Raw genomic sequence first — 25,073 nt, forward strand, 5'->3', positions numbered from 1 at the left:
GGTGCCTGGTGGGCAGTAAGTATCTAAGACGAAAGCTAGTCGTGCCTCAACAAGACCCAATGAATGAATGGAAAAAGCTTCATTGGCATGACTGATGAATTGCAGTGTTGCCAAAACAATAATATTTAGCAAGACATATGCAAACATTTACCATACAAACCTGGGAGACTCACTCTCTGCTCCTCACCGCTGGGCTGAAGCACTACTGAGTTTCCTGTCCCTCCCCCAGTAGGACTGGAAGCTGGTCTGATTCTGGCAGATGTGAGAATCCCAGGATTAGATTAATTAATGGAATAAGAACAGCTGAAAGTGCAGCTCTTGCTTTCTTTCTCTTTCTGCTGGCTGTGGGCACTGAGCCTGTCCCCTCTGGACAATAAGGTCTGTCTGTATTGGCCATTTTCTGTGGCCAGCCTATCTGTGGCTATCCAGCTCTGTCTGAGTTGTCCAGTTTCTGTGGCCAGGCTGAGGTCACTAAAAGCCTGTCCTCTCTGGCTATCCAAGTCTGCCGGTGTCCAGTTACTATGGCCAGACTGTGGTCACCGAGTCTGCCTATGTTGCCCAGTTTTCTGTGGCCAGGCTGTGGTCACTGAGCCTGTCCTCTGTGTGTACCAGGTCTGCCTGTGTTGCTCAGTTTCTGTGGCCAGGCTGTGGTCACTGAGCCTGTCCTCTGTGGGTACCAAGGTCTGCCTGTGTTGTCCAGTTTCTGTGGCAAGCCTATACTTCCTCAGGGTCTGTTTCTTGGTGTGGCAGTCCACAGACTAGTGTGTGACCCAGGATCTCATTCTTACAGAATAAACAATCCAGTTTATAAAGCGCCTTACCATTTTCTCCACGATCTGCTGGGACACGGAAGCCCTGCCCCTTTTTTTCCCTAATGAAGGCCAACAGCCCAAGTCATCAACACAAGATGAGAACAGTACAGTACCTTTATTTTGTATTGCAATACAATCTTATTCCACAAGAGGGCGCTACTTATCTATCATTTTCTTGTCAAGGTTCAATCACTTGTTAATTCCAGAAGAAAAAAAAAGATTAGCAACAGCACTCATTGTTCAATTTATCCAAGAATTCCACCAGCATCTGTACAAATATTTAATCTCTTTACACCATTTGGCTCAGGTAATAGTTTATACACACATAGGATAAAAAAATAAACTTCTGAACACTGATTTCTCTTCTCCTTTACAGATTAATAAACATTAGAAGTTTATATGGAGCAAACTCTATGTAGAGTATAGCAACCCAGTGATTGTGTTCATGGATGGCAAGAAAGCTCCCATTGCCCAGCCTTTTGATCCATGTCTGGTTTTATGGGGTACAGGCCCTTAGGCAGAGTGTATCATTAGACCCTACGTCTATCTACACAAACTGACTCCAAATTGAACAAAGTAAGCAGGATGCATCCAGGGCCTCTCGCAGGCTTATGTCCAGCAGCCAACAGCTTTTAAAACCTGCAATGTTTCACACTGAAATGCAATGAGAGTTACTACCACCCCTATCATCAAACAGGTGGATTTGAAGGAAGTTATATGCCCAAAGAAGACCACAGGACTGTGTACTTTAAATGAAAATCAAGGCGCTCCCTTTTCAAAAGGTGTTGCTGTTTTGCAGAGACTCCAGACATAATGAAATCCCTTCTCGGAATATGGTCCGAGTCACCGCTGATCAAATTCACACAGCATCAGAGCCCCCCTTCATCCTGCACCTTCTGGGAACGCAATGGTACATCCCAGACATTTATTCCCTGGATCCTTGTGGAACAGTCCACTGGACGTGCAAAGAGGGGTGGATTTTGTAAGCACACAGTCCTGCTGTCCATGAACAGGAAGAAGACAGGAAAGCAGAGGCCCAGAACATCTATGCAAAACCCAGAGATCTCAAATGAGGGTGTGGGGGTTGAATCAGGCTGGGTGATTACAAATTCCTCCCCCAGACCTCCAAACAAACCCCAATCCTAAAAACAGTGACCACTCTGATTTCAAGTCGAGGGCGATGAAAGTAAAAAAACTGACATCACGGTTAATATTTACACTTTACTACATTTCTAATAACATAACATATAAAACACCTCGCAGTTAAGTGTGTGGTTACAGTACGTACTTACAAAGGCTGGTGAGAGAAAGTGCAGTAGTTTATTTACACCCTAACTGGCTGGCTTTGCTATGGCTGTGTTGCCAATGGGACACTACAGTCGGTTCCGTTTATCCACACCCTTGATCAACTGTAACTAAAAGTTCAGTCTGCAAAACAAAAATGAAAAAAAAATCAAAATGTTCAAGTTTAATCATACCCTGCAACTGTTAAATGTTGTGTAATGAAAAGAGGAAAAAATAAGGAATCTGAGTATATAATATCAAGGGTATGAATAAATTTGGAGCCTACTGTATACTTCTTTCTGTTGACAAGAGAATTGTTCTCACACCTTTTTAAAGACAAAGGAATAACTTTCTAATTTTATCAAATCCAAAAATGAAGGATTGAAAAGGCTTGTGGTGACTCCTAAATTAGCATCCTGTAAGATTAAAACTACATTCCACACTTTCATGGTGTTGCGGAGAACTCAGAACTGTGGTCAACATTTTACGGATACAATACTTTGGAAACGTCGTTTGTTACTTTGACATTTATACCCAGTGCAAATGACAGAAAGCTTGACCAAGATGCAAAACGAAGGATCCTTTAGGAGCTCAAACCCCTGTATTAGACATAATGGAACCCCAATGTGTTTAATATAAAGGAAAGACCAAGACTACTCTTAAGGGGAGTTGTGACTGTAAGAACTTTACTAATATTTAAACCTGATAACAGACTGCAGGCTTCCATACAGGCCATTAATTATCATTGTCCTGCTTGTTCCGGTAAGGCCATGGGAATCAGGATCTATCCCAGAAGCCCTGTTGGGACTGAAAGCCCATAATGGGCAGGACCCAGGACAGGACGCTAAGCCCATTACAGGGTCACAGAGAAAGCAACAGTTTGGAAGAGCTAATCAAACCTGGGCAACAGGTGTTTGGGAGGTGGGAGGAAACTTGAAGAAACCCATGCAAACTCCACGCAGAAGGTAAGCTATCCCAGAATTGAAACCAGCACCTGAGAGCATGCCACCATGCTGTCAGAATGACAGATTTCATGTTACTTCAATTCCATGGGCATGATGGGAAATCTGCTACAGAGCTCCCGAGAGAGTAAATGAAAGCGGTTCGATGAGGCAAATCTAGATCTCTGCTGAATCAGAAACCACAGGTGCAGTGCTACTGCTGCCCCGAACTCCCCCAGCGCACATAGTGCTCTCCCTACTGCAGAGACTGCTGCCACTGCAGCCTTTTCCTCCCCTTTTCCTAACCTGCCCACAGGTTTACCATTGCTGGCTCCAGCCATTGGCTCTCACCATACTAAACACGACATTTCACACGCACAAAAAGAACATTCAATAAATAGACACTTAAATATATAAATCAAAATCATAAGACCTATTTCTTCCAGGGGGCTGACTGTGCAGGACACTAGGAACTTATTTCTTTTTGAAAATTATTGAACTCAATGCCTGCTGGCTTTAAAGAACCCCAATCAGACTGAACACAAAACAGACAAAAAAAAAGTTAGAAGTCCTAGTGAGGATGACTACTCTAATCATCTGCCTGCTAGGTTTTTTAAATCGCACGAAAACTGGCCCAACCACAGCACAAGTAACACTTCTGCGGTTCCTACATGCAGCTGCTGCAGTTTTAGAGCCGTCCAGCAGGGGGCAGGCATGTTTCTATTTTAACAGAAGGGAGTGTTTTCTAAATTTCAGTGTCCCAGAGCGATTTAGGTTAGAACAAGTGAAATAAAAATCATTCACCATCCGCACCAAAGAAATACAAGCCGTTTCCACAGCAACCAGTGTTAAAAAGAACAAAAACAAAAACATCCTCAGTGTTACAATTAGTGAACATCGTTTGGCACAGCAATCTCACTTCCCTCCACTCTGGAGATCTTGCTTTTGCTCCTAAAAAACCTTCTGTTCAGGTCAGTAGGGGGCAGTGGAAGCCACTTGGTTTAATAAGGAAGCTAAATGGAAGCTAAAGTCTGTTCTGTTTCTCTCCTCCCTCCAGCCTGCTGCTCTGCTCTCATTGCTAGAGGAGGTTCAGTGTTGCCCGGCCTCTCTGATACGACAGGCCACTGCTGTGATCAGGGCCGCCCCCTTCCCGCTGCCGTCCTCTGATTGGAGGAAAGTGACGTCACACTGTGGGGCCAGGTCTTGGACAGTCTCATGCAGAATGTTGGAGAAACTGGAAACCAAGAAAGTATCACAGCATTATGACATGGAGATCTAAAGAAAATGATTTAACACTGCAGTGTACAGTGACTTACACATTGCAGATGAAGGATACATGATGTACAATCTAAGCAATGCTATCTGTTTCACAGCAGGTATAGGATATATTCACTATATGCAGAGTATTTATACTATTGTACACTTGCATGTGTGCGTATTAATGCACACAGCAACGTTACTCCTGAAGATGGAGACCCACAGGTCAGAAGATCTTATCATTAATCCAGAACTGTTAAATTAGGTCACTGAAGCGGATTAGGGAATTCGGCAAGTAACGGAAACGCCGGAGACACCCTGTGTCCTGTGTCCGTGCGAGTGACTCACTGAGGGTGCAGCTTGTACAGAGTGCCGTCCACTCCCACGGTGACCTTCAGGTGGTCCAGCCGGCGGTTCTCGCGGATCTTGTCCACCACGGCGGCGAGGCCGGCTCCGCAGAGCTGCGCCGCCCGGTGCGCCACGGCCGCGCACACCTCCTTCACGATGATGCTGTCGTCGCACGTGCTGTTCAGGCCCAGGTGCTGCAGGATGGAGCGCACCTGCCGCAGGGCCAGACGGTCACTGCAGAGCGAGCGAGACAGCAGTGAGGCCGAGAGACGTGCACCGGAAATATAAATCAACTGACGGGATCGCACAATTTGACAAATTCTGAATTTAAGCACAAAATCATGAACTTTTCGGAAGTACTGTATAGTCACCATGTTGTTGCAAACCCCTAGTCTCGCTACAGGCGAGAGGGAGAGCTCGCACGGATGTGATGTGAAGCGACCCTTCCTGCTCACTAGTCACTGTAATGACTAATGGAATGCGGCGTACGAGCTAATAAGTACAGATTGTGCAGCAGACATTTCACCATAGAAAGTTCCCAATGTGATCAGTTAACAAGCAGTATTTGTCAGCAAAACCGCTTCAAAATTTTTCTATTAGATTAAAAGAGGTGTATTCCCTAGCTGTTATACACTGTTTACACTATTTTTTACACTATATTTACACTGTTATAGAACTGCACACGTTACTGGAAGTTGATTCGTTCTGAATCATAGAACACGGAGCTGTGCATACCTGGAAATTTCATCTATTTTCTGGTGTAAATTGGAGGTTTTACACACTATTGTGTACATTTTACTTGCATTGTAGTTTGAAATGCACTCATCAGTGCTGTTTCTTCCTAACCCCAGAATATAAAGATAGCATAGCCGTTCCCCTTTAAGACTCCATGCCCATGCAGGAGAGCCCCGCACGCCCTACCTCTCGATCTGAGACAGGAATTTTGTCTCGAAGATGCCTCGCGTCTTGAGCCGCTCGGAGATCTTGCCCCGGAACAGCAGCCCCCGCTTCGTGAAGTCCAGGAGGATGTTCCGCACGATCTCCCCCAAGTACATCCCGCTGATCATCTTCTCGTACCTGAGAGGGGCAGGGAAAGGCAGGAGGAGAGTTGGTAAGACTGGCACTTACAACAGAGACCTGGATTCCAGACTTGACACGGGCTGACACAGCTGTTCCTGTCAAGCAAAAGAACCAGAGAAACTTGGGTGTTGACCCAGAAACCAGACCCATTTTCTCCTTTTCGGATTGTAAAACTAGATGCAATGGCTGTAGTGTGAGGGGAGGGTGCCATCTTCAATGATCTCTCTTGGGGAGGAGGCAGCACTCCTAGGTCACTGAATGCCAAGCGTTCCCGATTATGGAGAAGTTGCGCCACGCTCGTATCCTGGTACCTCTGTTTGCCAGGATTGAGAGACAGCTCGTCCACGGCCTTGTCGAAGGGGGTGAGGAAGTCGTCCAGGCAGCCGTTGTCTCCGAAGGCGCCCCACTCCATGTTGATGCACATCCGCCCCTCGCTGCCCTCCACCAGCTCCACGTTCGCCATCTCCTCCATGTAGCAGGCGTTGCTGCCCGTCCCTGAGCACAAAGACAGGCAGAAAGGGGCCGTTTACAAGCGCAGCCCCTGGACCGGAGAGGGAGAACAAGTACCGTGCTCTGCACGGTGTACACAGCGCGTCCCGGTAACGATCTCCCCGGCGTGGACCAGCAGGCATTGCTGCTGCTCCCACGCCAGGATACCGACGTCACAATGACAGGAGCTACATCTCCAACGCTCCTCCCAGTCGGAACAGGAACAACCCCACGCACACTCACCCACAATCAGCCCCACTTCACAGAGGGGGTCTTCGTAGCCACAGGTCATCATGGTGCCCACTGTGTCGTTGACAACGGCAACCACGTCCAGGTCAAACTCCTACAGCAGAGGAGAGGGGACACCCTGTCAGCCGAGGTCGGATGAAACGGATGTCCATCTGCAAGGGAACTGCAAGCGTCTGGTGAAATCTGACCTCACGGCGGTGAATGGCGTCCTTCAGCAGGGTGACCACGTCCTCCCCCTCGCAGCCGGACGCCTTGAAGCCCTTCGTCCACTTCAGCAGGATCCCCTGGGGGCAGAAGGATGAGAGGCATGAGACATGGGGATTAGGGCGTGAGAGTTTGCCTGGAGCAAATGTGTTCTTCCCACGCCAGGAAGTGAGATCAGATAAGATAAGATCACTTTATTGGCCATATACAATTTCTTGCATTAGGAATTTGTCTTTTCGCATACCCCAGCTTGCTCTCCATGAGACACACAGACCGGGAGAGAAGGGTCAGAGCGCAGGATCAGCCATTTATACGGCACCCCTGGAGCAGCTGGGGTTGAGGGCCTTGCTCAGGATTCCTCTGCCGGCCGTGGGATTTGAACCCTCCAGCCCCAGGCGCAGATCCTTAGCAACAGTGGCACTGCTCCGCCCCAAAAACATGTGCCCGATGCGGGTATTGATCTCGGATCGCCTAGACAGAACCCCTATTGGCTAACCAGGAGACCGGAGCAGTGAAGCACCAGGTAAGTTCTTGCTGCTCCACGTGCAACGAGTGCAGTGAGATGAGAACTCGAGGTCACGAGTGGAAATGAAGAGCATCCAGCTGCAGGACCCAAAACGGACGTGCAAACATGTGGCACTGCCAGCGCATCTCCAGTGAAGCACTGGAGCTTGGCGCTTGCCCACCTGGTCCAGGTTGTTCTGGTGGCAGGGGAAGGAGAAGGTGAAGCCCAGCGGCAGGGACACGCCCTTCATGCCCATGTACTCCAGGAAGTCGGCGATGCAGTGGACGATGTGGTCAAAGAGCTGCAGAGGGGGGGGGGGACACAGGAGACGGAGAGGGTCGGTTATCAGGAGAGGGACAGAGCACCGACCCGACTACTTCACACACAGACGCTCCATGGAGGCTGTAGAGGGTCTACCGCAAAATCTGCGCCCCACGCAACGGCCACGCTCTCCCCTCGGGCGAACCCCCAGCCCAGCGCACCTCCTCGCCGGTGCCCTGCATGGCCTCCTGCGGGATGGTGTAGATCTTGTTGTGCATCTCCACCGTGCGCCGCTTGCTGTTCCGCACGCGCACCAGCAGCACGCGGAAATTCGTGCCGCCCAGGTCCAGCGCCAGGAAGTCGCCCCTCTCTGCGGGACAACGGCAACAGCAACAAAAAATCAGCGATGGGCCGATTGGGAGCAGACGGTCGCAGACAGAGTCAAAGTCTTTGACAGGAGAGACGGGTTCTTAGCTCGGTTAAGGGCTGAGAATGGCGCCAACAGCCATCTATCACGGAGCCAAATACGTAGCTGTAGCGCTACGCGTGATCCATGACCTGGAGGTCAAGTACATCCCAGGCAGGTGCTGGAGCCTCTCTACCGCTTAAAACCCAGGACCACCAGAGCACCCCCTTCATCAAGCTGGGAACTGTGTGATCGCGATCACCTGCTTCATTTGGCATGATAATTCATTTAGGAATTATCTGCAACACGCATCTTATGAGGACCGGGGTTTCCTCCCTCACTGAACAAATCACCTGGACCCAGCTCGTGTTCCCCATCTTTAGGGCTGGGGCGATTTGGGGTGACCTCCGGGCATGCTAGGTGGGGGTCCCTCCAGCCCCGCGGCTGCACGGCCCTGGTTCAGACCCGGGGCGAGGGGAATAAGGCGCTCACCTGTGCCGTCGGGTGTGGAGCGGACGTAGGTGGGCAGCATCTTGACGGAGGCGGAGGCGCGCGTCTCCCGGCGCAGCCCGGCGTCCATCTCGGCCCTCATGCGCCGCTTGACCTCCAGCAGCGCCTCCCGGTCCAGCCGCAGCCCCTCCAGCGTGGCCTGCCGCTCCGCCTTCTGGCTGGCCAGCCGGTGCGCCACCGCCGTCACCATGGCGGCGCCCTTCCCGCTGCCGTCCTCCGAGCGCAGGAAGCGCACGTCGCAGTCCGGCACCAGCCGGCGGACCATCTTGTGCAGCCGCCGGGCGAACCTGCCGGCGGGAGGGTTCGAGTCAGCGCCGCCTTCCAACGCCACACGGGGGCGCCAGCCGGCCAGGGGGGAGAGAGGAAGGGAATCGGGGGCACTGCCAGTGTGGACAAGCCGGAAAGAGGAAGTGCTGGTAGCGGGAGCGGTGAGGGACAGGAGGAGAGGGGGAGCGGGAGGGCTGGAGAGAGGAGGCGGTGAGGGACAGGAGGAGAGGAGGAGCAGGAGGGCTGGAGAGAGGAGGCGGTGAGGGACAGGAGGAGAGGGGGAGCGGGAGGGCTGGAGAGAGGAGGCGGTGAGGGACAGGAGGAGAAAGGAGGCGGTGAGGGACAGGAGGAGAGGAGGAGGCGGTGAGGGACAGGAGGAGAGGAGGAGCAGGAGGGCTGGAGAGAGGAGGCGGTGAGGGACAGGAGGAGAGAGGAGGCGGTGAGGGACAGGAGGAGAGGAGGAGCGGGAGGGCTGGAGAGAGGGGGCAGTGAGGGACAGGAGGAGAGAGGGAGCAGTGAGGGAGCGAGAGGGCTGGAGAGAGGGGGCAGTGAGGGACAGGAGGAGAGAGGAGGCGGCGAGGGAGCGGGAGGGCTGGAGAGAGGAGGCAGCGAGGGAGCGGGAGGGCTGGAGAGAGGAGGCAGTGAAGGAAGGGAGTAGAGAGGGAGCAGGAGCACCGGAGAGAGGAGGAGATGGGGAGGACAGGAGGAGGATGGGAGGAGAGAGTGGGAGCGGGAATGCCGGCGAGCGAGCCTCACTGCGGGTGCTTCTTGTACACGGAGCCGTCCACGCCCACCGTGGTCCTCAGCCGCTCCACGCCCTTGTTGTCGCGGATCTGCCGCAGCACGGCGGCCAGCGTGGCGGCGCACAGGTGGGCGGCGCGCGTCGACACGATCTGGCAGATCCGCTGGGTCGCCACGCAGTCCTCCTCCGAGGGGGACAGGCCCAGGCGGGTCAGGACCTCCTGGGCACGCTCCAGCCCCTCCTTGTCACTGCGCGGGGGTAGAGAGGGTGAGCGCTCGTGCGTCTTCCAGGCCAGCACACAGCGGACCCCCCGGAGCCCCCCGGAGCCCCCCGCGGCCCCGCTTACTTCTCGATGGCGGAGACGAAGCCCGTCTCGAAGTGGCCCGTGGTCAGCAGGTCGGGGGTGATCCTGCCCTCGAACAGCAGGTCCTCCTTGGCCATCTGCACCAGGATCAGGCGCACCAGCTCGCCCATGTACATGCCGCTGATCATCTTCTCGAACCTGGGGCACAGCCGCAGACACACGTCATATTGTAATCATGACAAGTATGCAAGTACAGTCAGCAAAGCAGAAGAAATGGATTAAAAAAAACTTCCAATATCGAATGGCGTCTAAGTAGAGGTCTTTAAAAGTAGCATCTCAAAGTGCTTCACAGTAAGCTTAAAAAAAATGACGTTACAGTATAAGGATAGCAAATTGCCGAACATGCACACAAGAAACACAAGTGGCTAGAGGTGCAGCAGATGATACATGATCATTAGACAAATTCAGTGTAACACCTAAAGAAGTCACTTCAAAAGGCTCATACAGTCAGCAAAGTGCCAGGGCATGCACCCAGCCCGACTCAAGGCCCATGCCCGCACTGGCAGGGCAGAGTGGAACCCGCGCCCGCAAAGCCGAGTCGAGAGAGCGAGAGCGGCGCCTCACAGCTGCTTCCCGGGGTTCAGCGAGCCCATGTCGATCTCGCGGTCGAAGTCGGTGCGCACGTCATCCAGCGTCCCGTCGTCCCCGAAGGCGCCCCACTCCATGTTCACGCACATGCGCCCCTCGTCGCCCTCCACCAGGTCCATGTGCCGCATCTCTTCCATGTAGCACACGTTGGTGCCCGTGCCTGGGGGGAGGGGGGGGCGGCAGGAGATGGCATGACTCAAGCCGGGTTGGCACACAGACGGGTCTCGGAGCGTTTCTGCAGCCTCCTCGCTCTGCCTTCACAGGCGGCTCTGGACCACGAGAGGCCCTTCGCCAGCCTTGACCCCGCCCAGGCTGCCCGATCTTCCGGGCAGCTCACCTACACCTGCTCTTGCCCGATGATAGAGGAGCCTTTCATTCCAGGCACTGCCCATGAGCAGTTTTTTTGGGGGTTGGTAAGCGCAAAATAAAAGTAGTCTCAAAAGACTAAATTTAGTCACAGCGGGAGATATGACTCCTTTTTAGCCTTTTAAACCACTTACATCCTGTTATCCAACATATTGTGAAGACATTTATGTCTTACTGCATCATGACTATTATTTTTAAAAAGCATAATGAAGCCTGAAGACAACACCCTTATGTACACAGATCCCACTTGCTAACCCCATGTGAAAAAGCACATTGCAAACCATGACTATCTACCATTAGTGCAGACGTGTGAGCCTGTTTGCTCGGGTGAAACTACACTTCACCCGGCCTTTGAAGCCGCTGTGGCGGCCTCTAGTGGCAGGTTCTAGTCACTACAGCGCTCTGACTCTGGCAGTCTGCCATGGACCCTATGGAGACAGTGTGTGAAATAGGTTTCACAAGGAAACACGGAAAAGCGGCTTCATTCTGAACCCTGCTCCCTACGCGCTTCTTCCCCTTCCCCCCAGATGAGGTCTCGAGGAGGTGTGACTGGAAACCACACAGGAACGGTCCGTTTCTCGCCCTGCGTCTACGACAGGCTCTTAGGTAACAGTCACAGACAACAGCTCCTGCTCTCGAACAGGAAGGTAAGCAAAACCTCTCAGTGGGACACAGATGTGCTGTCGCTGTAAAGCACCAAGCTGATCCTGTCAGGCGCGGACTGTGTGCTCGGACTGGGCTCCCAGGACAGGAGAAAACTAATTCTTAGGTTCTCCAGGACTCACCCACAATCAGCCCGATCTCACAGTTGTGGTCGTCATAGCCACAGGTCATCATGGTGCCCACGGTGTCGTTCACCACGGCCACAATATCGATGTCGAAGTCCTGCAAGACCAGGTTGACCCGTTAGTGCCCGGCTGTGCTGACCTCGCCCCCCTCCTGGCTCCGTGCCTCCCTCTCCGGTCACTGCCCGGCTGTGCCCAGAACCAAGACTCACCCCTCTCTTCTTGATGGCCTTCCTCAGCAGAGCGACCACATCCTTGCCCTCCACTCCGCTGGACTTGAAGCCCTTCGTCCACGTCACCAGGATGCTCTGTGTGCGGACAGACAGGACAGGAGGTCACAGGGGGGTTTGTGGCCCTTTGTCTGACCTATAAAGTTCTGCCTCAACTTCTTTCACTTCAGGATAAAATAATAATCAGATGAGCAAAAAACTGAATTCTAATGTCTTAAAAATGCTGAAAATATCTAAAACCTCTGAAATCTTTATTTTCTCACCACTAAAACACCACAAGCTACACAAAGAGGGAAAGACAGCATGGAAAAACTACTGCTCTGTTATATCACTGCTGAACCCCCCTCTGTTTCACTGCTCTAGAGAAATGTGAAGATCTGCACCACCAATGAGATCAGAAAATCACACCTGATGCAGGAATTCTGTCAACAAGACCAACAGGGAATTGCAGAGACTCCTAGGGAATAGGGAACTATTTATGGAGACTTGTGAACAGTCTTTGGGTAATGCCCATTTGATAAAATGCAAAAAGACACTTGCAGATTCCCATAAGTTAAGGGAACTAAAACAATTGCAGGATTTAGATGGATTTTTAAAAGCAAAGCTCTTTTCTATATTGTAGAGCTCTGAGCAAGAGGGCCCTGCTGAGCTCAGGCCAGCTCACCTCGTCCAGCTTGGTCTGCTGGCAGGGGAAGGAGAAGGTGAATCCCAAGGGCAGCTTCTTGTCCTTCATGCCCAGCTTGTCCAGGAAGTTGGACAGACACTCAGCGATGTGGTCAAACAGCTGGTGGAGGAGAGGAGGAAGTGCAGTTCTGATGAGATGGACACTCATTGATTTGTTCCCTCCCAGTATCAAATGCTGCCCAGACCCACACCTGCGGTCATGAGTGGGGGGCCAGATATCCTGGCCTGTGTGCTTAAGTCTCGCTGCTCCGGATTCACTTCCCACCCAGGATACAGAACGTTTCAAAAGGACCTTTTCCCTCTCCGAATCTTTCCCACCTCGCTCCTATTCTCTCCTCCCACCTCCACGCCCTTTTCCTTTAACGTCTCTTAACTCCCTGTCTCTCCTCTTTACCCACTCTCAGAAAGTACACCCCACAAAAAACGGGGGTGCTCCGCTAAGAAGATGGAAATGCTTGGCTTCTGCCAAAGACGAGCTTCCACACTGGCCAGGCTGCAATCAGAGCCTCGAGCCGGGCAGCCCTCTCAAGAACGTCCTCTCTGCCCCTCTGCTCAAAATCGAGCTCAGGTCCCCCGACAGATCCCTTCCACTGCCATGTGCCCATCTGGCCACCAGGGGGCAGCATTAACCTCCCCTCCGCCCCTCTCTCACCGCTGTCCCACTGCCTCTCATCAGGTCCTCAGGGATGGCGTAGATCTGGTTCTTCATCTCCACCTTCTGCTTCCCGTTGTCGGACACTTTCACGTACAGCACGCGGAAATTGGTCCCCCCCAGGTCCAACGCCAGGAAGTCTCCCTTCTCTGCGCACAGGCGGGAGGAGGAACAAGAACAGCACAGTCAGCGACAATGAGGGAAAAAGGACAAAAGTAATCAAGCCGCAGACCGGACCTGAACAAAGGCATGTTTGCTTAACACACAGCAAGAGGGGGGTTGGGCGAGTGACTGCTGACGCCGGTGTCGGGCACGACTACACAATAACGGCAAGGTGCCCCCTGTGAATTGGGAGTGCCAGGCAGGTGAGGGTTATTTTAGGAGTCTCGACTTTCAAGTCCACATCAATGTTTTGAGTGAACCCTTGCCTGGCTCGGTTTCGCAAACATTTCTCCTCCAGCCTTCCTGGATCTGTCACTGCCTCGCTGACAGACCCTTTTATGTGAGTGACTTGCACCGATGGCTGGATCATTAAACTTGCGAGGCCTCTCCAGAAACTCTCTCTCTAGGCTTATTTACTGCTCTGCATCCTACGGAATTAAAATCAGGCAGTGTAGCTGCGAAACAAACAAACAGTTCTGGTTCTGGTAAGCAGTTTGATCCTTACAAAAGTAACAATACGTGTGCACCCACCCACACACACACACCCCAGTGTGCACACGCAAGCTGGGTATTGAAACGCAAATGCGTCACAGGAAGATTAAACCAGAAGTTGAGAAAAGGGATTTGTCTTTAAAAGAAGTGATGTAAAAGAAACCAAGAACATCAGTTCAAGAACAGGAAGTTTAATGCAAAGATTAACTGTGGTGACTGTGTTCCGCTTGTACAAGAGATAGAGCTACTAAAGGAAATAACTCCCAGAGAGAGGGGGTTGCTGCTGTTCTTATCAGAATGACTGCAATATAAGCACCTAGTAAGGACCTGTGTCAACAGTGAAGGTAAACAGAGCCCAGCCTGCCCCTGAGCTTCCTCTTGTGCAAACAGCGTTCCAGCCAAGAGCAGATCTTTCCCTGGATTACTGCACTAGTGCACTCCTGCTGCCAAACCTGGAAGGTGAGCAGGTGTGCATTGTAGGTACGCTTCACTGAAAGTGTGGTCTTCACTGCAGGTTCAACTGCAGCATCCCTGGAGAATGAGTGCAATTCAGAGCCCAGGAGTAAGAATCAGAGAGATACCGACTGCCCAGTCATGCTGTCAAAGGGATTCTGGGATCATTAACCCGGCTTGTGTCACTGACAGTCATTAGGGGGATTTGGTGCTCATGTTCTCAAACAGGAGGGTAAGCAGACCTTACTAGGATACAAATCTGCTGTTCCCGTTAGTTGAAACAGAATGTAGAAAAAGTCACTATCAAACACATTTAGCTATTTGTTGAGAGGATGTTTGTGATCAATGAAACGTAATCAGGCCACTAACTACAGGCTCCCTCTGTACAGTGTGGTATATTCACTGCTAAATAATAATTGAGAAGCAAATTAAGTTTTATTTCTCACTTCCTCCAGATAGCTCTGCATGTCCGGACTGTTGCTTGAAACGGGAGGCTTCACTTCACTCAACACGCCCTGTAATTAAGTGTGTAAAATGGCCAATGGCTCTGCCAAGCATGTGAGAGGGAGGACAGGCACAGGCCTCACTGCTCTCAGGCCCCTCTGGCTGGTACAAGGACTGTTGTGAAACACGGTGATTAACAGCTGCTGAAAAGAAAAGTAACAGGCTCTTCCAAACTGCACCAGATATGAAAGCAAAGCCCTGCCCTGAGCATGCTCGTAGTGCGCACACCCAGTTACTAACACTCCTTAAAATCTCTCGGGCACATCTGTTCTGGATTCTGAACTACAGGTCAATCCTCAGTTCCTGGAGTTCCGCCAACATCTACGGCTTTCAAGTCTAACTTAACTTTTCATTTAGCTGCTGTAGTAATTATTTTATAGATTTTTTTTTCCATGCAAAGACTTGAAAATCTTGACTTTGCTTGACTTAAGTGGTATATCTGTAGATGAAATGATAAAAACCTGTTTCAAGGCCCTTGACAGAAGTGCTACGTCCTTCCAGAGAAGAAAAGAATGATGCCGGCGCTGAACCAAAGTCAGAAGACCCCCCCCCATGTCTGACAGTCCACCCTGTTAGGGTGCTCCCTGAGCATGAGGGTCAGTCCTATAGACGAGCCCCTGCCCACACTGACCAGGGCTGCCTACTGCACACTTGGTCCAGGACCCCTGGGAGGCAGCAGGCCGGACTGAGACTGGCCTGCTGCTCTGTGCAAGTCAAAGACCTGGGTCAGCATGTACAGAGAGCCATAATAATAGAGGACACCAGCTGAAAAAACACGAAGTGAAAAGGGAGGATTCGGAACAAAAATGTAATCTCTGAAAGGAAACATCTGCACCAGCCCTATCTCCATTCCCACTCGCTGCTGAACACTGGAGCGGGACACCGAGGTGGCCCTGAGCACAGCGAGGCTGCAGCAGCCAGACTGTCAACACTCTGCTCTTCCCACGGAACAGCTGTGGGACCCAGACATAAACACCAAGCAGCAGAGAAGGCCAGGCTTCGCTTTTGGCCTGATTCCTCACTATTTCTGCATTCCTTTGCTTGACAAACAAGCTCGACGGTTATCACTGTACACTCCCTAAAGTGGGCCCAAGTTCGGCCCACTGGCAGAGACCACTTGCCGTTTCTCCCAACGGGAGACGATTGCCTGGCACAGGCAACGCTGAAGGAACTGGCCTCTTCATTCCACACACGGCAACATCTGAACGACCACACTCACGCACGCAGTTGGCTATTTTTATGAATTCTTAAGATGACTGTTAAGGGTCTTTAGGTGTTACACTGTATGGATTGTCGAGGCTGCAGCCTGCTGCGTTGTCTGCGGGCCCAGCTGCGTCGCCTGCGCACATGCTCGGCAAGTCTGCACCCGGCTGCGTTGTCTGCGCACCCGACTGCATCATGTGCGCACACACTCGGCAAGTCTGCACCCGGCTGCGTCGTCTGCGCACCCGACTGCATCATGTGCGCACACACTCGGCAAGTCTGCACCCGGCTGCGTCGTCTGCGCACCCGACTGCATCATGTGCGCACACACTCGGCAAGTCTGCACCCGGCTGCGTCGTCTGCGCACCCGACTGCATCATGTGCGCACACAGTCGGCAAGTCTGCACCCGGCTGCGTCGTCGGCGCATGTTCTTTTACGATCCTGAAGTAAGAGCGCAGGTGCAGGTACCCCGCCGTGTCTCCCTGCATGCATGTGCCAGGCTCCCCAGGTGTCTCACCTGTGCCATCGGGGGTGGAACGCACGAAGGTGGGAAGCATCTTCACGGCGGCGGTGGGGTTGGTGTCGCGGCCGAGACCCTTGTCCATCTCGCGGCGGAAGCGGAGGGAGATGTCCATCAGCGTCTCGTCGGACAGCCGCATGTGATAGAGGTACTTGTCGACCTGAGACAGACAAGCACACGCGCACACACGCGGTCAGAGTGCTCCTCTGACAAACCAACACAGTGAGTCCGATTTCCTGTTCCAAGAAATTTGCAAACTATGTGACTAAAAATTTTTAAATGAAGCACTGAAGCAAAAGGTTTAGAAAAAAGAATACTGTACATGTTGTACAGCTCAGCAGTGAATTTTGATAGAGTAAAACTTCTGGAAAACCAACACCAGCAGACCCCATCCTGTTGTCCACTGACCCCTGGTGGTCCACAAAACTACTACAGGGGGTCTACAGAAAAGGAAAATGCAATCTTTACCACAAACCGTATTTAAGGCTAAAACTGGCATCATTCCAACCCGACGTCCTGTTTTTGAGGTCAGCTCCTTAACACTTACACAGACCTTGTTTTTTTCGTGTCTTGTTTAATGAAAAGAGATGGCTGTATGCCCATTCTGTTTGCAAAAATAAACCAAACAACTGTAACACTAACATGAACCCGGGTGGGAGGGCTCCATTCCACTGTGTTAATTTACTAAAAAAAACAGAAACCTACGACAACCAATTTGCCCACTCCGGCTGCTGTAGCTTTGCAGGGGTGAGCTTATTTAAACACGCAGGACGATGCAGAGTGTATTGGTACGGACAAAGTCAGAAACAAGTAGTGGTGAATTAATCACACCCTCCCTTCCATTCCTCTCCCAATCTCCACTCCTGGTCTAAGAGAGTGCCAGGCCGGCAGGTTTCAGAAGTCAGCCTTTAAAACAATTTCTAAAGGCCAGGAAATACTGTGACCAATGAGGTGGGGGTGGTCAATTAAGTCATTCAGAGGTCATTTGAAAGAAAAATCAGAAAATCCTCCAGCCCTCAAGGACCAGTGCTCTCTCCATTGAAACATTACTTATTCATTGATCAACGGCTTAAACCAGTGTTCCCTGGTCTTTCAGTAGCAGTCGATTCTGGGTGACCTAGCAGGCTAACAGGACTGGGGCTGGGGACCCCTACCCTAGACTCTCACAGCTCCCCTTGCAGGGAGTGCGCTGCGCACACTATACACACCCCACAACCCCTGCCTGTGTGAAGGGACAATTTCCTCTGACTTGGGAAGCCCTGCCACAGGACTCGGGTCATTTGCAGCCTCGTGATTTGCACACGTCGCAGCAGGCCAGAACATCAGCATCAGGCTTGCGGAGCCCTCTCGGCTTGACTGCTCCAGAAGAATTCTGCAATGTGCCTTAGTGGCGGGGCCTTTCGGACAGCAGAGTCAGACTGCTCACCTCACCCACACTCGAGTCATTTCTTGTAAAACCCGTTCCCTCCCTGGAAGCGTCTCTCACAGGCAGGAGGCCCAGTTCCGCCGACGCACTTTTTAAACAAACTCCTCCAACATCAGGCCCCACTGCCTCCACTATAAACCTGATCCGGTCCCAGTCCAGACGGATGTTCAGTCTGTAAAGACCAAAGTATCCGACTGCAGCAAAGGAGCAACGGCGGTCAAGTAAACAGATGCTAAATAACACCCACTCTAGAGTATCCCACCGAGTTCCCGTACAAGTGTTTCTGACTGAAAGTGACCTAAGGCATGTGCCTGAAAATTAAAAACGAGAAAGTGTGTCTCAGTAAACCACTCCTTGCAGATTCTCAGTAAACCACTCCTTGCAGGGCAGATCTGGATGACAACTGGCTGCAGTTTTTTTCTTTCAGTCCCTTGATCATGTTAACCTGTATGCTTGCCTCATGACCTACACGTTCTCTCGCGCTCCAGTAACCCCAGGTCTGGGCACCCTCTCTCGCCTTAGGACCTACACGCCCTCTCATGCCCCAGTCACCCCAGCTCTGGGGCACCCTCTCTCGCCTCAGGACCTACACTCCCTCTCCTGCCCCAGTAACCCCAGCTCTGGGGCACCCTCTCTCGCCTCAGGACCTACACGCCCTCTCCTGCCCCAGTAACCCCAGGTCTGGGGCACCCTCTCTCGCCTCAGGACCTACACTCCCTCTCCTGCCCCAGTAACCCCAGGTCTGGGGCACCCTCTCTCACCCTCTCTCTCAGGACCTCATTCCGCTCCACACCCAAACCCACAGTCAGAAACACAAGCCGCACTATCTTGAAACTAGCAGGCCATGAAACACGAAGGACTTCATTTGCTGGAGGACGGAGGTGTTTTTTGTTTTAGAAGAAAAGGCCTTTTGAGAAATCGCTGTGCTAGGGGCCGTGAGCGGGCCATCAAGGTGACCTCAGCAGCCTGGCCAGGAGAAGGACGCTTCCCAGAAAGCGCCAAACCACCCTCCCCCCAGCTCACAACCACCAGCTTCCTCTTTCCGAAAACTACGCTACCAGAACACCGAGAGCAAGGGGAGGGCAGCACAGCACAGACTTGCACAAGTTCCCCACCCTTCTGCCATGTGACTGGAAAGACACACACACACACTCTCTCCCCACGATCCAGCTACACTGCGCAACAAGTTAGCGTCAGCTGTTAAGACATTTAAAAAGAGCAGGAGAACGGTGGGGGAGGAGGAGGAGAGAGAGGAGTTAAAGGGCACACGAGCGCACAGAAAGATGCACATATACAGACGCAAAGACCGAGCACCTGCTTGTCCTGGTAATGCCAAGTGTGAGATTAAAATGGCACAAACGCGCACGCTTATACAACTGACCGCTGCAGAACGCTCCATATAAATGCCAGAGATGCCGGCAGTAAATGTGACAAAGGAGGGCAAAGGAGAAAAGTTTTCACTCTGCTGCGGTGTGCAGCCCCACTCGCAGGGAGAAAGACAGAGGGAAGAATGTGGACGCAGAAAACGGGAGGAGAGAGCAGAGACGAAAAGGAACAGAGAGACAGGGAAAGTGGGGAGGAGAGAGGCATGGAGGTGGGCAAAAAAAAGGGGGGGGGAGTGTAAGAAGGGAACAGCAGGAAGCGAGGGAGTGATGGGAAGAGAGGGAGGGAGGGAGGGAGAGGGGAGTATGTGCAAATCCACACGCTCTCAGTCTGCCACTGGGTATCGAGTCCTGTTATATAAGGAGTAATCGCGGCATTCAGGCACAAACGCACAGCTGACCGGAGACCAGCAACACTCAGCGGGGGACGAGGCACACACACGGCCTCTGCCCACCCCAGCACAGCCCCAAGCTCATGGCCTGCGCTGCCCCTTATGCCATCGCAGGGGGTGGCCTTACACGCCCCTACGTTCTCACCCGCTGAGCTTAATTATGAAATTGATCTCAATTTTCCAAGCCTTTAGGGGTCAGTGGATGTGAAAATGAGCCTTACAGAATACACAGCCACAGTCCGAGCGCTCCCGTCAGGACCCCAGTTGACCCGATGCCTCGCCTCTTGCTGGATGCTTAAGGATCATTGCATATGAAGTTTTCGAAACTTACCAAAGTCTTGGGGTACCTATATTGCCCATGAGCTCCTGCCATGAAGGGCTGAGGTTTGTCCTGGGGAGACGCCCGGAAACGTCCCGTTTTTAAATCAGTCACAGCAGCTGACTGAAGGAGGCGTTGTCCGAGGGGTCTTTTAGACGCTCCTCCCAGACAAGCCGGACCCCAGCCTTGGAGTAGCCTTCTCTCTCCAGGACAGGCAGGACAACTTTTAAGAGCTCAGAAACATTAACAAAGGGGGCAAGAACTGGATGAATCCAGGGCCAGGGCTGGAAACCAGTGCCCTGGGGGCGCGGGGCAAAACCGCTCCACACGGAGAGAAGGGCCAGCAGTACCCCTGTCCTGAAAGCAGGCCCCTGTGTGTACAGTAAAGGTCACGACCTCAGGTCCGGGCCAAGCCAGTCGGTACAGGTAGACAGCAGCTAGAAACCCCATGAACACAAAGCAAGGCCTCTCCGAGATGTGCCACACAGACCCAAGGTATTCTTACAACCACTGGAGGGCTTGCAAGAATACACAAAATAATCACAGCAAATTACTTCCTAGGAATCGTATTTACTTTCCCTTACACAGCCTCTGCTCCTCAGGGGCTCAGTGGCTCAGGATCTGCACCTGTGGCTGGAAGGTTGCTGGTTCAAATCCCACGGCCGGCAGAGGAATCCTGGCTGACCCTGCGCTCTGACCCCAAGCTTCTCTCCCCGTCTGTGTGTCTGCGTGTATGCGAAAAAGACGAATTTCTAATGCAAAAATGGGGCTAATAAAGTGATCTGATCTTATCATTCTCCAGATCAGCCTCCAACGAGAAGTTCCCGAGATGTTTGCCCTTTGCATCCAGGAATATGACTTTGCTTCATCTCTCTGCAGGTACTCTACAATGACCTGTACGTACTGGGACACTCAGCATGTCGAGTGAAACTCATCCCTTCACTCCATCATGCACGCTCAGAGCCTGCCAAAGTCCCACAAGCACAGCGCTTGCCTGAGAGCTGGGAAGCAGCCAGTTGTAAGGGACCAATAACACCCTTATCTATAAAACAAGCACAGCGCGGGGCGCGGAGATAAAGCATGAAAAGCTGTTAGCAGTTCTCAAAGGTACTTGATAGCTCCTATCGGCACAGCATTCACTGGACAATGAAAATATTAACACCCAAGCCCCACAATTTCCTGCATGCATGACTTTTATATAGTGAGTGCCATTGACATACTGTGTAAAGTCCCGGGGGAGTTTGGAAAGTTACAAGCCTGATGATACAGAAGTGCTCAGGGGACGCACATATAAAGCTTGAACACATCCACCGTGTCATCAGGTGTGCAAACGCCAGGTATAGGTTTGCCAATAGGCTCCGCTGCTCGAGTGGCCGAAAATGAGAAGCACCTGGAAAAGAGCCGTCACTGAGGAATCCACCAGAACCGGCTTGCAATATCACTGCTGCAACTCGGAGCCTTTTTTATGGCTGGAAGGCCTCCAGACGTGAATACCAATGGAAGCAAGTCATCCATGTTTCTTTTCCAGAACTTCCCTCCTGTACCATTACTTATACGAGACTGTGAGTGCTTTACTGGACCCTCCACTCAAAGCGCTTCACAGGTAATGGGGACTCCCCTCCACCACCACCACCAGTCTGCAGCCCCCACCTGGATGATGCAACAGCAGCCATAGTGCGCCAGAACGCTCACCACACACCAGCTATCAGTGGGGAGGAGAGCAGAGTGATGAAGCCAGTTCAGAGATCTTGAGCAAGAAAATACTCAAGATCCCTAATCCAACTCCCCCTTGGTGTGCGGAAAAGGCACAATCTCTCTTCATTGCGCATTCGGGAAAACGGCTCCCTCTGCGTAGCGCTTTGATCCAGCTTGGGTTTTTCCAAGCAGGATCTTGTGCAAACTGTACAAAGGGAGTGGAGAAGCAATATACAGTATTATATTGGCTTTGCAGTCGCACATTTACATGCATTCTGAACCAGGTGGCAGGCAAACACGTATGCAAAGTCACTGCCAGAAGGAGGTTGACAAAGAGGAGCCTGTATCTTTTACAACCTGGAAGAGGCCCAGGGGCTGTGGAATAGAGGCCTGATCCGCTTCTGCAGGAGCAGATCGAGCAGGTCGAACCCTGCTCTGTTAGGGCAGGGGGTTTCAGGTGCTCTCAGGGGAAACCAGGCACAGGGCACTGGGGTCGAGCCCCAGACTCAAAGGAAATAACAGAACCTCAGTGACTGATCGGCTTCTCCCTCATCACGGTTCAAACCAGCTGTAATTTCTTACAGGGGGGAGGCGAGTAGGAAAAACAATGAAATCATTGGCTCAGCAGTCGTCATTATCCTGAGCGACTTACAATTTTTTGTACTTTTAGGGTAAATCCAAGGAAAAAAAAAAGATCGTAGAAGTTATAGCCAGGAACAGATCATTTGGATCTGACATGGTGTATGTTAAGTGGTAAATTATATAGTCTAACCTTTTTGAGGGACTTGTCGACAATGACCTACGCGTGTTCCTATTCTCGTCGTCGCTCTATAACCTCCAGGGCTGAACTCCGTGACATTAACCGGGAGCAGGAGATCAGGCTCCAGCCCGCGGCGCGTTCCGGGCCAGAATGACGCCACCTGAACCACGGGGTCACGTGTTCGACACTTTATTGTGGGGGTGCTGTTTCACCGCGGACTGACTGTAGGGGAGACCTGGAGCCCTGGAGGAGGAGGAAGGCTGAGTTTCCTTAAATTTGGGAAAGGCAGGGCAGACACGTCTCTCACGTGCGCCCAGAGCACTTAGGTGTTTTTTTTTTTTGTGTGAGCTATCCCGCACTAAGTCTGTAAGGAAGGAAAAAAGCGCACCGCAAATATCGACTTTCTTGGGTCTCTGTGCGAAAACCATTAGGGTTAAAAAACAGCTTGATAAATATATACATCCGGAATCCTAGTTCTTATCTCTGACTTTGACCATCCTGTTAAGAGGATGATAACTATCTTTTAATAGGTCCCTTTAAGTGCGGACTGAGATCGCGGAGCAGATAACACGGAGCGTTTCAGGACAGCCGAGGCTAAACAGGCGTCTGCAATTTAAGAAAAAACAGCCAATGAGAGCTATCTATACCTTCTCGCCTCAGAATAAGACTTTATCACACCGTAAGCTTTTAACTGCGTCTCTGGTAGTACAGGCACGATTCTTTTGTAAACTATGCCGTAAAGGTCACTGTAGGTAAAATGATTAATGCATACATTTAAAACATATCGAAGAACCAAGAAAATACGAGACTTCAAAGGTCTATCAATCCTATTGAAGAGATCGGTTACGCGTCGCTTTTCACAGTTCCGTTAACAATACTTTTAAAAATGAATAATGGGTTATATTTCGAACACACAGCGGCGATCTTTCCATGTCTTTAATCGTTTAGCGTGTCGAGTCAGTGGGGGAAAAGACACTCCAAGTCACTCAATCACAGTCATCGCCGCAATAACTTCTCTCAAAAACCCAGGCGCAGCAAACTGGCCTGCGATTGTTTCAAATTGATCAGAGATCTCAAAAGACGAGGAAACCAGCTTCAATTTCCGCAGATAGGGGGGGGGGGTTCCACGAAACAGAGCGGAAAGGGAAAAGAAAGAGCCCTCGTGAATTCTCACCACTTGCGCAATCATACTTTCTTCAAGTTAAAAAAAAATCGAAACGATTTTTCGACGAGACGAGCACTAAATTCGAGCGCCTCGAAGCTACGTGTCTGAACTCAGACACCACGCAGCGTCACAAGCACCGAAACGGAGAGTAAGTGCTCTCGGCGTGTTCGTGAATATTTCATCACGCACAACCAGGAAAGAAGGGCAAATTTGAGCCCGCAAAGTTCCAATTCGTGGGTTGTCACTTATTTACATAATTCTGTAGAATAATACAATCTGCGCCGAAGATGTTTTAGACTTTTCCTAACACAGAGCCGAGGACGTCGCTGCAGGACGCACTGTTAAGGTTTTTAAACCCGGTTGCCCCATTCAAAGGGATCTGAAGCTATTGTTAAGGTACGATGTACTATGATGCTAATAAGGCCCAGCGAAATTACGGGCTGCAGACAACCCGAACTACTGACAGAACTCACAACATTTAAACTTTAAATTAAAGTTTTTTTTTAAGGTCTAAATTAAGTCGGGTTTACAGTTTTTCTCGAAATGTGAAAAATGAACATGTACACAGTTGACGTAAGTACACGTTAAGTGAAACATTACGTATTCATTAAAACATTAATGGGGGAAAAAAAACTTTTAAATACTCACTTTTTGTACTTGGTCATGATTCAGTTCCGTGAAAAAGTATGCCAGTAAATGCGAAGCAATCATGGTTCCCAAATTACGTTCCCCAAAATACAATATAACAAAAACGAATAAATTCGATTATTTTTTCTCTTTTTGATTGAAGTCCTCGCCCCTAATAGTCTTGCTTTCTGCGCGGCTATTTGAACCCGTTTTATTTTTCTTGCTATAAAATGTGTTACTCGCGTTTGCCTACGCACATAGCCAGTACTTCGCTTCCAGTTGCCGGCAGATTGATTTCCACGATGGGGACTGACGAAGGGGTTTCCACATGTAACACGAGCCTCCGCTGACGTCACTCGAGCCGGCCCCCGGATTGGCAGAGCGGAAGGTGTGGTGCTGGTCGGGCCAATGAGCGGCGCCGCTATCGAGAGAGAATGGAGCCTTTTCGGGAAGCCGCGAGAGGGCGCGGGATGACTAGACTCGTTAGAGCGGTGCGACGCGTGAAAACTGGCTTGGAAAAAGATGGCTTAGGCATTACTCATACATCCTCCATCACACACGTACAATGCGCTTGACTTACGGTCACAAGGCACGTCCCGCTAAGAGCTCAAGACTAACTGGAACGGGGGGAGAAAATGACACAGCTTCTCCCATGTAACCAATGGATTGGCCGGCTGCTTAATTCATCACATGAACTAGAAAACCAGGACGGACCGGTAAACTCCCCTTTGAAGGCAAGCGGCTGCCTATACTTCTTATTAAATTATCCTAAAGTCTTCTCACTCAGGTACTTGAGTTCCTTTTACAGCAGGTCAGGGGTCTCCTGCCCCGGTCATGGAGAGAGCCAGTTCAGCTTGTTTAACAGGTCACCTGTTTCTACAGATTGTTACTGATGAATTGAGCAAGTCACCTGTTCAATGCACAGAACTCTGTCCCTTGAGGGCCAAA

The 25,073-nt window shown here is 51.2% G+C and overlaps 1 protein-coding gene across 1 annotated transcript; it reads right to left on the reverse strand.

Moving 5' to 3' along the window:
• Positions 1–908: 908 nt before the first annotated feature.
• Positions 909–24,357, reverse strand: hk2 (hexokinase 2). Its single transcript, XM_088938908.1, has 18 exons — positions 24,147–24,357; positions 16,357–16,519; positions 13,025–13,173; positions 12,353–12,472; positions 11,671–11,766; positions 11,459–11,558; positions 10,284–10,467; positions 9,702–9,857; positions 9,370–9,603; positions 8,329–8,633; positions 7,652–7,800; positions 7,351–7,470; positions 6,649–6,744; positions 6,455–6,554; positions 6,034–6,217; positions 5,564–5,719; positions 4,643–4,876; positions 909–4,271 (listed from the first exon to the last, which is right to left on the reverse strand). The coding sequence occupies exons 1-18, from the start codon at positions 24,207–24,209 to the stop codon at positions 4,127–4,129; spliced, it is 2,754 nt and encodes a 917-aa protein (XP_088795034.1). The 5' UTR covers positions 24,210–24,357; the 3' UTR covers positions 909–4,126.
• Positions 24,358–25,073: the final 716 nt, after the last annotated feature.

The sequence above is a fragment of the Atractosteus spatula genome, chromosome 2 (genome assembly GCF_055471065.1).
Source record: "Atractosteus spatula isolate fAtrSpa1 chromosome 2, fAtrSpa1.hap1, whole genome shotgun sequence".
In the NCBI taxonomy this organism is placed as follows: domain Eukaryota; kingdom Metazoa; phylum Chordata; class Actinopteri; order Semionotiformes; family Lepisosteidae; genus Atractosteus; species Atractosteus spatula.

Bases quoted from the DNA above. Each gene is read 5' to 3' on its own strand.
- hk2 (XM_088938908.1), bottom strand. From the start codon at position 24,209: ATGATTGCTTCGCATTTACTGGCATACTTTTTCACGGAACTGAATCAT. The intron at 6,218-6,454 runs GTGAGTGTGCGT...CTTTGTGCTCAG, and splicing joins TGAAGTGGGGCTGATTGTGG to GGACGGGCAGCAACGCCTGC. The intron at 4,272-4,642 runs GTGAGTCACTCG...CTTGGTTTCCAG, and splicing joins CTGTACAAGCTGCACCCTCA to TTTCTCCAACATTCTGCATG.